The following is a 15,343-nucleotide window of genomic DNA, read 5'->3' on the forward strand; positions in this document are numbered from 1 at the left end:
TAAAATCAGATGTAAGAGCTGTAATGGGGAGAAGGGAAGATTTATATCCTCTTTAAACTAGCTGTCCATGTAGGTTTTTATCGAACTAGCATGTACCAAGCTGAGTTCTCAGCTAAATCCACCACTAAAATGAGCTCTCCAAATGAATTTCTTTTTCAGTACATTTCATTTCATTTCCCAAATGAGAGTTACAGGGATACAGTTGATGGACTGTCTCACTGAAAATTTCCTTCCTTGAATTTTCATGATTTTGTATTTTTTACAAAAGGAGGCAGATCTTGAGAGAATGCCTATATCCTCTTGGTCCAACAGGGAACTGTTAAAAACCTTGTCACTTGTGGAAGTCTCAGTCTGCACAGACAACCCCATTTAAATGAGTTCTGTTCACATTACATTTCTCATTCAGCAATTATTATCTCTTCTCCTGACTTAAACAACTCATTTTCCTCCACTTCACTGTATCATAAATCCAAATAGCTGAACTCATGCTCCATCTGAAACTTCATTTCATGAGAGGGAGGAAAAAAAAAAGCTGCGGCTGCCTCTTTGGTAAAATTAGCTTCTGCTAATAGCTTCATTCATTCATTTATCCATTTGTTTTATCCTTCCTCTCCCAAGACTGTTACATTTCTAAACTTTCTCTTTAGTTAAACTTTTTGATGTAACTTATCAGATATTCCACCCATCATCTCCACTACAGTGTAGAAGCTGCTCAGCTTCTGAAATATCTGAAATATCATGTCTCAATGAGCACTGTGCACAACTTCACTTTCCACATGCCCATAACACCTCAGCACACCTTTGGGCTGGGAATTAATTAACCGCACTTGAGTGGGGTCAAACCTTTCTTCTTGCTCTAAATGCAACCATTTCTCTTAGTCACATGTAAATGGCAGAAGAAAGGCATTCCTAAAACATTTCTGGCACGAGCAGCTCTACTGTATTTCCATCAGCCAATCCACGTACCCACAGGATAAAGCTTTGGGGCTCACAGGCTGTGAGAGATAAGGAACAAAACAGCACAGGACTCGCAGTCTATCAAGGTTCAGACTCACATCATCTCCATAACAAGCCCTCTGTGTCACCACTGAGGCTGCAAAACCACCTCCAAACTTATGTCTGGTATCTTTTTTTCCCCAGCATACACACTGCCATGCTGCTCCTCCACCACATCCATCCTTTCAACCCAACTCAGAGATTTCTTTTTCCACTTTTTGTCATTTTTTTCTTTTGTTCTTTTTCTCCTCCTTTTAGGAAAATGTATTTCAATCCTACAAGAACCAAGTGCAGTTCCAGAGACTTGATGAATAGACCCAACACACAGACACATGATTTCTATCATCAGCCCCATTTATCAGCGTGGAAACTTGTACAACAGCAAAGTGCATTGGCTCCCTAAGAATCCCTCTTTCAGTCCCTGGGATAAAATCTGCTCCTCACGTTCTAAAGTCCAATCATTTGTCAACAGACTCAGATTTGCATTTTCTATTTCCTTTCCTTTGTATTCCAGTCAGCTGTAGAGCTCTTCCCTTGAGAAATACCAAATTATCCACACATAATTGATTTCTTATGTTGATATCATTGGCAATGTAAAAGCAGAAGTAGTAATTTGAGAACCAAAATGTTAACTGGAATCCAATAATTCTCACAAAGCTGAAAAAACCACCAATTTGATCTCCTCCCATACAGTTCAGCGACAACAAAACCGAACAGGATTGCTGCGTTTGCATTCCAACGCAACACAGCCATTTTCCACACCGCTTTTTTAATGGGAACATAAAGCCAGAGACAGATAAAGGAGACATGAGATAGATGTGAGCTAGATAAAGGAGGATTGGCAGCATTTACCAGAGCAGACAAAGTCCTTCTTCTGCACCTCTGCCACGAGGAAGCCGCGCAGGCCGACGGGCGCCAGGCAGAAGGTGAACTGGCCGATGGTGCGGCGCTGGCGCAGCCAGTCCGACAGCCAGGCCAGGTGGCAGTCACAGTGCAGGAAATTGGAGTGCAGCCGCCTGCAAAACACAGCAAACCCTCAGTTACTGGGGTTTCCTAAACAAAGCACACAGCAAACCCACCGCTACTGGGGTTGTCTACACAAAACCCACAAAGGGAGCCACCAGCCGCGAGCCTGCCCCGCTCTCTGCTGCCGTTTCAGATGGATCACCCCAGGTTCCTGCTTACAGATGGGTCAGGGCTTGGCTGTCCTCAATATTATACAAAGGTCAGATATAAGTTTGTGCTATTATTTGTAATGTTTTCAAAAAGTTCAGTTCAATGGTGATCCACCTAGAGCTGGCCACTCTAGAGACAAAAATATGCAGAATTTAAGATTGCTCCACATAATCGGGTTGTCTGTGATTTCACATCAGAAAGAACTGCATCAATGTGATATCTCTGAGTGAATTCAAAGAATGGCCTGTCTAAACATGAGGACCAGGCTGAAGAACAGGATGATGAGTGATTCCTCCCTCTTCTCCATCCTCGGGGGAGAGGTGGAGAGGGAGAACCTCTCCATATTTGCTCTGTTGGTTGGAGCAGGGTGCTAATAACGCCAGGTTCTATAATCCCTGTATGAGCCATTCACTGAAGACTTGGAATTATTTTTATGGATCTCTTCCAACTCAGAATATTCTAGGAAAAGAGAGGCAAAACAAAACTTCAGAGGCTATTGATACCATTTCTGTTCCTGTGTTGCCTGTACAAGTTCATCAATGCTCTTTTTCCTGTAGTAATTCAACAGAAGTATAAAGGATCTAGACAGGAATTTTCAGCTCATGAAAGACCCACTCATGGGCAGCTCCCTGCCAGGACTTGCAGAACCATTATCACATCTGCAAAATGATGATGGGTTCAGGGAACAAATCAGGTCATCTAAATAGCCACCAAACTTCAGGTCAAAAACAAAAGTTCAGGACATTAATTATTTCATTCTTGTAATGACTCATGCATTTGGAGTGTTGCACCAAATGAAATCATGAACCAGATTAAAATCCTGTCAGAAATGGTCAGACAGAGCATTATTCACTAATATTACAGGCACACAATTGGTGTGCACCAGATTTAGCCTTGTCCCTGCTCCAAAGAAATGGACTGTGTGTCTGTGAGCTGTCCCTACAGCACAGCAGCAGCTCAGCTCAGCAGTGGCGCCCGGGCTGACAGTCCCCAGATTTGTATGTCTGGGGTGGACAGCCACAATAAAGGAAAAGGAAAAAAAAACCCACAAATCTGGAACTGAGAGTTTATCCTGTAGAGATGGAAAGCACTAATCTCCTGGGAGTACTGTAAAATAATTGTTCTACAAGGACCACTAGAAGACCTTGAGTTTAGAGATTGTGAAGCTCTTTAGTTGAAGCTGCAGCAAGTTAGGTTTCTACTAAAATGTTCAGCTTTTATGAACCATTAATTTGCCTTTTTGTTGAAGAACAAATAAACACATAAGTATCATCTAGCCAGAAATCATCCTAAGTCAGAATTTGTTGTAACCTACGAGAGTCAGTGTTTCATTTAAGCCCTCAGAGTCTCATCCTTCCCACCAGAGCAATCAACAATGATACTCAGGATCTGCTTCCTTCTGGAGCTGAGCTCATCCCATGCCATTCCCTGCACCCCCTCATGCAGGCATGAGTGAGAAAAGCACTATTTCACAGAAAGGGCTGGGGTTAGGCAGTTCTCCAGTTCTGTGAGCTGCTTTTCCCCCTCAATAAATTGATTTATCTGGGTTTTGGGGATTTGTGTTTCAGGAGAGCAAACCACCAGCTCTGTGCCTCAGCAGAGCCCTCCTTGTCTTTTGGCTCAGCCACTGCACTTGGAGAGATCATTTAGAGACCCTATCTTAACAAAGCAGCCTATCAGAATATATTTTTGATAATTATACTAATAAATAGAGCTTCAAGAAGAATTTTCACAGTACTTCAAAAATATTATAAACCAATTCCCTGGGAACACAAAAAACACTGAAGTGCTTTCACACATTTTCAGTTTACCCTTAAATAAAAAAAAAAAAAAAGAAATAATGTAATTACCTGTCCCAGCAGTAATTCACAGATGCAGAGACAACAGGACACTTACCATTAAGCAAACAGGTAGAGAGAACATGCCTTATCATAAATAAAACTGTTTCAAGCAAAGGAAAGCAGATCAATAAAAACTAATTCCTGTCACTTCCAATCAAGGCTAAAAATCGATGAAACTTAAGAACAGAAAAGACAGTTTACTAAAAAATCTTAGCACAGAAGAGCTGATTTTAGCAAAGAATTCTTCAAATGCTTCAAAACTTCCTGGCATTTTACCCTTTTTCTTCTTTCCCCTGAGTGCTCATGTTGAAGGTTAATATACTATTTATATTTTCTTCTCTGTTCTACCACAGGCAGATTGTTTTGAGAGCCATGAAGAAAAGCTGCTTATTCACAGAACCATCAGAGCACACTAGCTACAGCATCCCCAGATATCCTGCTAATGGATCTCACCAGAGTGTAAAAGAGACACAAAGGAAAACACTGTCCACACTGCACTGGGCCTCAGCTGACTGGAAAAGGGGCTCATCCCTACTTCAGGAACATTCAGAGCAGGCATTTCCTACAAAAATCCTCCAAAAAAAGCACATCTAAGTGTCAGGCTATTTGAGAAGGTGGATGCACTGATGACCATTTTTTAAGGAAACAGTCAAGTCAGCAAACTGTGAGGAACATCATTCATTACACATTCCAACAAGAAACTTGAGAGAACATTAACATCTTCCCCCATAGAATATCTTTACACAAATTCCTACATTGCCCTGCTGGGGTGCTCTGTGTTATTTGGCAGGCTGTGGAGACTGGAACCTGCTATTTGATATTGATGAAACTGACTTTACAGAACATCAGGTGAATGAATACAAATGCAAGTTTGCTAAAGTTGCCCTTTTATCCTTAGTCCCAAAATTAAATTTCCAGCAAATCCTTTTAGAGTGGGGCAGCATTCATGCTCTACAAACGTGTTTCTCAGAATTCAATAGGAAAGCTTCCCTTTATAAATCCTATTTATGACTTCTTCCCTCTTTTTTCTTTTCTTTTTTTTCCCCTTAATTACAGCAGAGGGGGATTAGTCAGTGTAAGTCTCCAGGGAGCTATATACAAAGCCATCTCTGAAATTAAACTAAAGGGAAAATGGCAGAAGGCACTGAAGGCACAGAGCTCTGCTAACAGACAAGACTGGCTAATCTGGAAAAGCCAGGCAAATTTTCTGAATAAGAAAAGGCAAAATTCCAGGAACCTTAACTCCACACCTTTATCTTCTTTAGCCATTCTCTTCTAAAAGACAAATATCTCATTTCCATTTAATTACTTACATTAAGATCTAATAATGTCATCATTTGATGAAGAATGCAAATTTAAGTCAGAGGTTATCTCACAGAGATTGACATAAGTAAGAGCCATTTTTCTTCAGTTCTGCTAATTTATTTAATATGATTTTACACATGCATGCATAGCATCCCTGAAGTCTTGTATTTTTTCAGTGGCACAGAAAATTTTCAGGCTAGCTACTATTTCCCTTTCTTTGCCTTTAGAATTAAATACATCTTGGATGAGTTTGAGAATCTGGAGGAAAAAACAGGGGTGCTTTGTTTAGATGTGACTTTTCCTGAAGCTGTGTATTCCCTGAAGGAATTTAAAGAAATAATTTACTTAAGGAAATGGTTTTGGTAGGCTATGGCTAAATTATACAAATGCTTAGTCTAATTTCACAGTCTTTGTATTTTGATCTGCTAAAGAACAGAGCTTTTCCAGTGCAATGGCATGCAGCTCAAAAAAAATGGATTTGATATAAGAGAAGCTTTTATGAAAAAAAAAATCATCAGAATAAGTGACATTTTGTTTCAGAAAGCATCTGGAAAGATGCTTTTTTCATCTTTTTTAAAAATGCCTTGTTTCAGAAATTAGCATTCTGAATTTGAAAAGAATAAATGGAGTTTAAACACAGGATATTAACAAAATTCAATAATTTGATCCATCTGAGCAGTTTTTACCATCTTGCTGATGCTCCAGCTTGGAACACATTTCACATTATGGATTTTCCCAGGAGAAAAAAAAAAGCAGCCAGTTTATTTTCTGGGTAAATTCGAAATCTTGATAAAACTGACTGTTACTTAATGCTGGGCAGATCCAGAAGAGTGGCTCTCAGGGCTCTGTGGGCACCAGCCCCCTGCACAGCCCTACCTGGGTTCCCCAGCCCTGCAGCCAGCCAGCCCCTGAGGGACTAAAAGGAGATCATCACAGATGACAAACAGCCCAAAAGTTGGCTCACAGCATCAGGATTGCATTGTAAAATGAGAAGATCCTACTCACAGAGTCCTGATCTTTGGCATGTGGTTGAAGCTGGTAACAGGAATGCGGGTGATGTTGTTGTTGTTGAGGGTACTGTGAGGAGAGAAAAAAAAAAAAACAGAGAGAATAATAGGTTGATCAATAATTTGCATCTCTTCACCAACACACCATTTACAGAAACAACCTGTTAAAATTCCTGGCAAGCAGCAAAGCACACTCCCTGACAGCTGTGACAATTTGTGACACACCATGAAAGATGCTGCTCAGGGAAAGCAAGCAGCACCAGGATGGCTGGAGGTCACTGTTTGCCACGTCTGGGCAACGAGGGGTTCAGAAAATGAGTTTTTATCAACACTGGAACTGATGCAGACCTGTCTGTCCAGCTGCCACTTTGAAAACCTGGCGCAGCCTGAATGTGTGGCATTCACATCCTCTGAAAAATCCCTTTGCCCAGGATTTTCTCCTGGGAAGCTGAGAAACCTCAGAGAAAAGGAAAACAGCAATTATCTCATTTGCTTCTCCTGTGTTGTGCTCATGTGGAATGTGTTTGGAGATTGTTCACCCACAGGTGATTGTTCCATTGCATTCTGCTGTGAGTTGTTGTGGCTCATTGGCCAATTGGGGCCAAGCTGTGTCAGGGCTCTGGAGAGAGTCAGGAGTTTTCATTATTACCTTTTTAGCACTTAGTAAGTATCCTTTCTGTATTCATTAGTATAGTTAGTATAGTATTCTTTTATATAATATAGTAACATAAAGTAATAAATCAGCCTTCTGAGAACATGGAGTCAGATTCATCATTCCTGCCTTCACTGGGGCATTTCCCAGCAAATACAATGTGAGTGGGGGGACAGCACACTTGGGCACAGAATTTAAAGGCAGCTTGAAGGATTTGGAAGTGCTGTGACCAAAAGAGAGCTGTTGGCTCTCCCAGGCTTGTTAGTACAGCCTGCTGACATGGACAGAGAGCTCCCATTGCTCCTCAGAAACACCCAGATGGATGGGCTCCCCATCCTCCCCTTCCTCAGGAAAGAATAGATGGGGAGTGGAGCAGCCTGTAATAAAGCATGTCCTGACCCAGGCAGGGAAGGATTGCTGCTGCTCTGTCAAAGCTGAGCCTAAAGAGAATATCTGGGCTGCTGAAGGGACCCCCTTAGAGCTTCTCAGGAAGAATGAACTGAGATTACCATCAGCTGAGTGTGCTGCTCCCATTTGTGTAGCTCCTAATTATATCAATGACTCTCCAGCAAATTAGAAGCTATAAAGTTTATCAAGATAGCACAGGAAATGGAAAGTGCTTCAGTAGGGCATAATTGCCATGCTGCAAGAGCACCAAACCTGCAAATACAGTAGCCCAGTTTGTCATGAGAATGGACAGGGCTGGTGGCCACTCAGTGTCCCAGCATGGCCAGTCCTGCCCCTGCCTGTTTGAAACATGCAGCAGGGCAGGGAGCAACCTCTCCTTTCTACAAGGGGCACAGAATTCCACAGGGCCACTCTGGCACAAGACAGCGCTTTTGTGTGCTCATGTATGTGCTGAGGCATACATTAATACATACCTGCTGAAGCAGGAACAGCACCTCATCCTTCCCTGAACCACTTAGCTATTCCAATATCATGTATTTATACAGGACATTTAATCAACAGCTCTAGAAAAGTCTTCCAGGAGTTAACGCTCTTTCTTGGTCATCTGCCAATTCAAAAACCATTTTTACAATTCTGCCTAGAAATCCCTTGGCAGAGCCATCATCTAAAACATCAGCAGATTACAGCTAATTAGATTTTACCCTATTAAGACTGGGTTTTGGGTACACAGGAAGACACACACACACATTGGCAAAGCCAGGAGGTTGCAGGGTACCCTGGCTCTGCACAGCCCCACTCAGGAGCAGGGTGGGAGCAGCTCTGACTCTGGCAGCTTGTTTTGATGCTGCTGCTGTGCTGCATCCTGGCAGGACAGCACCCAAGCAGTCTTCAGAGCTGGTATTCCAGCCCAGTGCTGCACCAGATGGATGCACTGGCAATCTGGAGCCAGCTTGGGGGCTGACATACCCATGACAGCAAACTGCACCAACAGAGCAAAGTTACCCTTCCTTTCCAAATCTGTGAGCAGAGAGTTATGTCAGTAAAAGCAGAGTTTTGGAAGTCTGGAATGTGCATGTGAGAACTGCTGCCAGAGATCTGTATCAGTCAAGTCACACACGTTCACACACCAGGCTGATAAGAGCTGTCAGTCTCAGCCCATGATAACTTAGAGTATAACACGTAGGGTTCATTCCAGATCCTCTGGAAAACTCAAAGGTGTTACAAATTGGACAAGGAACACGCAGCCAAGTATTGGGACTGATGAGGGTACAAACCACTGGGTTTGTGGGTTCAGGTTCTCAATGCCCAAGGACTCAAAGGCAGCCTACTAAAAATGTAAAGGGCAAGATGAGGAGGGAAACACTGTCAGCTTCAGCAGGAGAGCTGGAAGTCAGCTCTTGGAGCTGCCAGCCCCTCTGCCAGCTGTGCCTGCCAGCCTGCAGGGCTCTGCTGTGCTGTGCCACCCTGAGCACCACTGTTAGGGCTGCAAACTCTGCTCAATCCCTGCTAAAGTCACAGTGACAACTCACATCCCACTGGGGCAGATGGTAGGGAGCAAAATGAACCTCTGTCATACAATGCTAGTGCTCCATTACCAGAGATGGAACCAAAGTTTTTTGTGGCCAATGAGCCCAAAACAAGCCTGAACAACAATTTCAGGAAGGGAACAAACCCACTGAGAGTGCATGAATATATACAGCAACACACCCACCCTTCAGTATCTGTATGTGTTTGCTCTTTACATGTTGGGAAGTTCAACCAGAGCTCAGAAATGGAATTTATAATTGCATCACCTTTTTTTTTCCCCTGTAAACATCAAAATGTAATTCTGAGGCAGCCCTCTGCCTTGGTTGCCTGTTACTTTAAAAGGAGTTGTGCACTGGGATGGAAGGTTTTAGGTATGCAGTGATAAATAAAAGCCACATGTGAAGTCAGCTCACAAACATTAAATCACAGACGTAGCTGATGTCTGAACCAGTCCCATATGGCACTACAGGAGTCAAGGGGGGCCATAGGAATTCAAGAGAGATTTTTCTATTGATTTCTAAAGGGTGTGGGTTGGATTCAGGCAGAGCAGGCTGTGACAGTGAGCCTCCTTCTGCACTGAGGGCAGAGAACAATCCCTGTCCCCCACTGCAATTCATCTGCATGCAGAAAGGTCACCTGTTATGACTTGATGATTCAAAAATATTATACAGGTTCTTAAAATATTTCTATTTAACAGACTAAGCGTTATTCCAATCACACAGCATTTCTGCTCACAAGACACCACATGAGAGTGGCTCAGGTTTTGCAAAGGTTTCAAATACTTGCTTATTTTCAAATAAGCAAAGGTTCCCCACAGTTCATTGAAAAATATATAACCCTCCTTCTAAGAATCCTAAATCAGTACTGAATTAATATTCTCTTTACACACAAATTTCAGGGATAACTCTAGCAGACAGCTACTGCACAGATAACTTAGCAGAATACTATTTCATTGATATTTAAATGTTAACCATAATGAAGGCAATAAAACATCTATGATAACAGCAATTATTTCAGAACAGAGGAGGCCAAACACTGCAAAGGGCACTAATTGCCAGTGAACTGTCTGCACAACAGCCCAGCTGGAGCTGCAGGGATTGAACCCTGCTGCTCTGGCTGCACAGCTCTCAGCTCCCAGGCAGTGGAACTCTGGCATGGGAACGTGTTCAGGTAGAGATGTGCTCTAGGGACATCCTGCAAGGCTTTCCATCATGCACATCATTCCTTCCCAGCAATGATTTTTTTAAGAGATGTGTCCTGGCAGGGGTGAAGACACAACACAAGCAGCATTTTTAGTATGTGAAGGGAAAAAATAAATGATGCTCCAGTTGTCTGCTGGCTGCTCCAAGGTTCCAGCCTCAGATTGATCCACCCAAAATTCAAATCCATAGAAAGAGATCCGTAAATACCAGGAAGCTGTGAGAAATAGGAATTCCAGAATCCTCTGACTCCTCCAGCACCATAAGGGGACACATATTCTGCTGAGTGGTCCTCAGCCTTACAGCTCCCACCTCTTCCAGACCCCTTGACAAAGCACTGTGCTCTCATTGAGAAGTCCTCTCCCTGTAAACTGTTCACACCCCAAATGCTGACTCAGGAAGCTGGGGTTACAGACAATATTATTTATGCCAGCCAACTTCCCACCTTGGGCTGTGATCCTTGTCACATCTTGCAGGGTAAGCAGAAGCAGACTGCAGCAGCCCTAAGGATCCTCCAAGGACTACTTGGAAGATGCAGAACGTGAGATCAGCAGTCTCTGAGGTGGCACAGCCTCCACCACTGAGAGCTGTCAGAGTCCCACTGACTCCAATTTACAGCCCCAGAGGAGCTGCTCTCCTAACTCACTGCTCTGCCACTCACCAAACTGGCTACAGGCACACGTGGAGCTGCCTTCCTCCTTCTGAAATATAAAGCTGATTTATAGCCCCTACTAATCAGAATTTTCCTAAAGGAAAAGAGTGCTTAGTCTGCATTCCTGTCACGATTTGAAAACAATTACTTATCTCCTTCCTCAAACTTCGGGTGCAAATTTAATTCCATGCAGTTGCATTTTTGTTCTCTTCTGCCTTGCTCCAAATCCAGGAGCACCACTGCAGTTCCCTAACACAGAGCTGGTAATTCCAGACTCAATGTAAATACATTAAAATCACTAGCCTGCAGAAATGACTGTCAATGTCTGTGGTTTTTTTCAATAATATTTATGCATTATCCTTTACACCTTTCTCCACCTTGCACTGGACTGATTAGAGTCAGAAAAAATCAATACTCCTAATTCTAGAAGAAATCACACAACTTGTATGGCAGAGGCCTTGAGAAAAAAGGAAACTACTTAAATTTTGAACTCTACTAATAGTTCAAGTATTTTATTTTAAATACTCAGAAACTCTAAGCACCCTTTCAGGTCCCTTGGATGAATTCAGAGAGCAGAAATCCCAGGCTCTCAGGTCAATATTCAATGTCGTTTCTCTATTTCACAGATCACACAAAGATTTTGCTTCCATAACTTAGAATTCAATAATTATAATTAAGAGCATATAATAAACATCAGAATGCCTGTCAATTTTTTCAACTGAAATCAGATGAAAATTTCATCTGAAATCAGATACCTTCATGACAACATGTCCACGTGCTCTAATCTGATCTAGTACCAAAAGGATCTCCTCTGACAGAAAAAGCTATACAACAGAACAAAAATATCTGAAACATGAACTACTTAGCAAAAAGTGACTGTCCTAATGTTTTCCAGTCACATTTCATGTGGGAAAATGCATAGGAGGGTTGGGTTTTTTTTTTTTTTAACACACAACACTGATGACAACACCACCTGCTACATCCCAGCTTAAAGAAAAACTCTGGTATCCTAGTTGATCATTGACAAAAGGAAAAAGAACAATGCAGATGTCCATTTTTCTAAGTCCAAGGCATTTTGATAATGTGCATCAGTCCAGTGCAATAGCCACAGTGATGCTTCCTTCTTGTTTCAACCTGAACAGATTCAAGTGAAGGGGCAGGGGAGAACCTGTTGGGTGCTGAGGATGCCCTTTGCTACTTGTCACTAACAGGGACTGGTTTCCTTCCCATTCCACTCCTGCAGCTGATTAGCAAAACAGCTAATCAAACTGAGACATTTTAATTCAAACTCAATTCCAGCTGGGAAAACACTTTTCCCCAAGGCTTAATAAGCATCTCCCATGGTTACTAGAGGCCTGCTGTGCAGGCCATTCAGGGTTTTGATCCACACCAGGCTGCTTTTGTGTCACATTTGGCTGACCATGAGACACCACAGCATCTGCAAAATTCTCAGATAGAAATGTTCAGACCCATTTACTGGCAGGTAAATGGAGGAAGAGAACTGCAAAGGCACCACCTCATGCACTAGATTACTGCTGGTTTTGAGTGCATTTTATATTTGAGCAGTGCAGATTTTTTACAGGTTTCCAACACACAGGATTTGATATCAGGAATCCTACAAACTCCAGCCCTTCTTTGGCAGCACAGGCTTCCATGTGTCTGTGGGCTTCACTCTAAGTTAAACAACGATGTTCAGTTCCTTTTCCCACTCAAAACTCTTTCAACACATTGTGAAAAGGTGGCGCTGGGTTACTCTCTCTGTGATAAACCTGGGTTTTGAAAGTGAGACACTGCAAGGGAGCAGCAAACCAAGGGGAGCAGGCTGCTGGGGCTGAGCTGTGCCAGGCCCTGCAGCACTGGGAGCACTAACAACCAACATTTCCTTCTGTCTCCTCCAATTACCCCCCTGCTCTGTCACGGGGTGCTCCTGGCTGGGTGTGTAATCCCCTGTTGTGTGTCCATAACACCATGTAATTGGGCCTAATGCAAGATTATTATCCATGTGCATGCAATGGATAGCTACAAATGGTGTGTCTGCAGCTGGGAGTGTTCCCAGGAGTGAATTACTGTCATACTCCCAGATTACTGCCATGGCTCCCAGCTCCTATCCCCAGTGCAACTATACATCCACTAAATGAGACCAGGAAATTCATTCAGACCTAACCAAGGCATCTCCAAGCATAATTAAGCCTCTCGTGCTAATAGTTTTTCTGATAATGTTACATCTACTCAGAAGTGGGTGAAGTGAGGAAAAAAAATAGAAAAAGAAAAAGAAAAAAGCTGAACAGCTCTGCCTAAGTTGCCAGTGGAGCTCAGAAGACAACACTACCCTGTCCCTGGTAGTGCCAGAAACATAACTTATCCAAGACCCCAAAGCTGTGGAGGGTGTCTGTGTGGGTAGTGTTGGTAAATAAAAGTGAAGGAATCTTTCTTTCCCCAGTGCACATGTGGACTGAAACAGCTGAGCCTGTGCAAGATTAGACATCACCACCAGTATTTATGCAGATAAAAGGAGGATCTCAGGGTCTGTCTGAAATACAGAGATGAAACATGAATTTGGGAGCTGACCAGCAGCCTAATTTAGCACTAACAGTGCCATTACCTTAGACCTCTGTGCTAGCAGTTTCACATCACTTACTTTTAAAGCCCCATTCAACTACATAAAATGTCACTGCAAAGCAAAAGGACATCCTCTGTTCCTTGTATTCACACAAGGGTTAAGCAAAGCAGTAACAGGTTTAAATTTCAGAAAGAGGGATTTTCATTAGATATAGGGAAAACTTTTCTTACAGTAAGAACAGGAAAAATACAGAAAAGAGCTGTTACAGAGTGTGCAGCCATTGGGAGGGAAGCCTGTAATGAAAAAGTAAATGAATCCTTGTCAGGAATGGCATTGGATGGGCCTGCCCCAGGGAGGGACAATGGATGACAACTTCTGACCCCCTCCAGCCCTGATATAGCACCCAGTAAAACTAACAGCAACAATTCCAAAAGGTGAACCTAAATCTGTATTTAGTAATAAACGCTAGACTTGAGTTTCAAACACTGCCATAATTAATGTTTGTAATTAACTTTCAGATTGCAGGGCAAAAGGAGCTATATTTCCAATAGCTGAAAAAAGCTATTTTTCACACAGGTCAGGAGGAATTTGTATTGAATTAAATATTTACTGTTTCTCAGGGCCTCTGATGCAAAAGCAAAGTGGCTTTAGCACTCCATCCCTCAGCAATGAGTGCAGCCACCCTCGACTTTCAAGGTTTGCTTGTTAGGCAGTGCCCAAAACTCAACTGCATCTCCTCTGAGTTGTGGTGAGCCCCGAGTGCCTCTTGGACTCAATTCCTTGATCTCACCACAGACTGTTTAAGTTAAAGCCCACAACTGCCATGTGGGCAGATAATGAAAGCAACTGATGCTGCACTGATTAATCTGTTCCTCAGCACTGTTAGGAAACATAATGATCTCACAAGGGGCCTCATTCAGTGCCACGGAGCAGCAGAGCTCTGAGCTGACACCTCAAATTAGCAGCACAAGCAATAACAGCTGGGGGTTTGTCTCAATATTTGTACCCAACTCTAAAATGAGCTGGCACCAGAAAAGTGCTATTTTTAAACACAACGTTAGCCCAGGCAAATAATGGTCTAAATAGTCTCCAGGTGACACGAAGAGGCCACTGAAATAAAAATAACTGGTTGCCAATTTTTGGTTTCTGTTCTAGTATTAGTCTTCTGACAGTGTATTCACAAATGTTCCCATCACAGCAACGTGAGAGGCTCCAGCATCATTAACTTGGGAAGCTGACATCAGAAATGTGAACATCTCAAGGATACAGAGGGAAGAAAATCTTTGTTTTAGAAATGTGTGGAAAAAATAAAGTAAATAAGCTTAGCATAGAATTATGCACAAAACTGCCGACAGTGTTTACTGCTACAATTGCCTGGTTCTTCCCATTCTGTGGCTAATTTTAATTTGCATTTAACTGTCAGATTTTAGCTATTTAAGTTTATTATAAAGGCCAGATGTTTAAGGCAGATTTTTTTTTTTCTCCCTTGAAGGATTGAGATTCCTTTCAAAAACATCAGGCTTTAGGGAAACTGAGTTATTATAAAAACAGATTCTTCATTTAAAATGCCTGTTTTGTCACCTGGCAAGAACCAGGATACTCACACTTGCCCACAGTGATAACTTTAGGGCATATTAACTTAAGTCCTGCAATTACTGCATTAATTGTCCCTGGAGTCTGGCTGTGCCTTGGCTGGAGTCTGAAATGGACAAGCTCAGGAGCTGAGGTTAAGAGCAGGGGACAGGGAAAAAGAGGACTTGCAGGAAGAAAATGGGCAAGTTATATCCAGCTAAAGAGATTGGGGCTGGGAATCAGTGGAAATGGGCAAGAGGCCAGAAAAAAAACAAGTATGAGCAAAATTAAGGATTTTGGTAACATATTGCCAAACCTTTCTGCTGTTACCTTTAGCCATGAATTTATAGATAATTATAGATTATTTATAGCTATTTTTAGATATGCACATACATATCATTATACCTGAATTTACTTACTTCCACCAACACCCAAATAAATAAACTAT

At 42.3% G+C, this 15,343-nt stretch overlaps 1 protein-coding gene across 3 annotated transcripts in view; it reads right to left on the reverse strand.

Moving 5' to 3' along the window:
• Positions 1 to 15,343, reverse strand: part of SLIT3 (slit guidance ligand 3) — a 484,612-nt gene that overhangs the window by 188,648 nt on the left and 280,621 nt on the right. For all 3 annotated transcript variants that reach the window (XM_059859899.1, XM_059859900.1, XM_059859898.1), the window contains 2 exons: positions 6,324 to 6,395; positions 1,849 to 2,012 (listed from right to left, as the gene is read on the reverse strand). In XM_059859899.1, the coding sequence (XP_059715882.1) occupies positions 1,849 to 2,012; positions 6,324 to 6,395 (236 nt within the window). The remainder of the gene's footprint in view (positions 1 to 1,848; positions 2,013 to 6,323; positions 6,396 to 15,343) is intronic.

Source organism: Haemorhous mexicanus, chromosome 15 (assembly GCF_027477595.1).
Source record: "Haemorhous mexicanus isolate bHaeMex1 chromosome 15, bHaeMex1.pri, whole genome shotgun sequence".
In the NCBI taxonomy this organism is placed as follows: Eukaryota; Metazoa; Chordata; class Aves; order Passeriformes; family Fringillidae; genus Haemorhous; species Haemorhous mexicanus.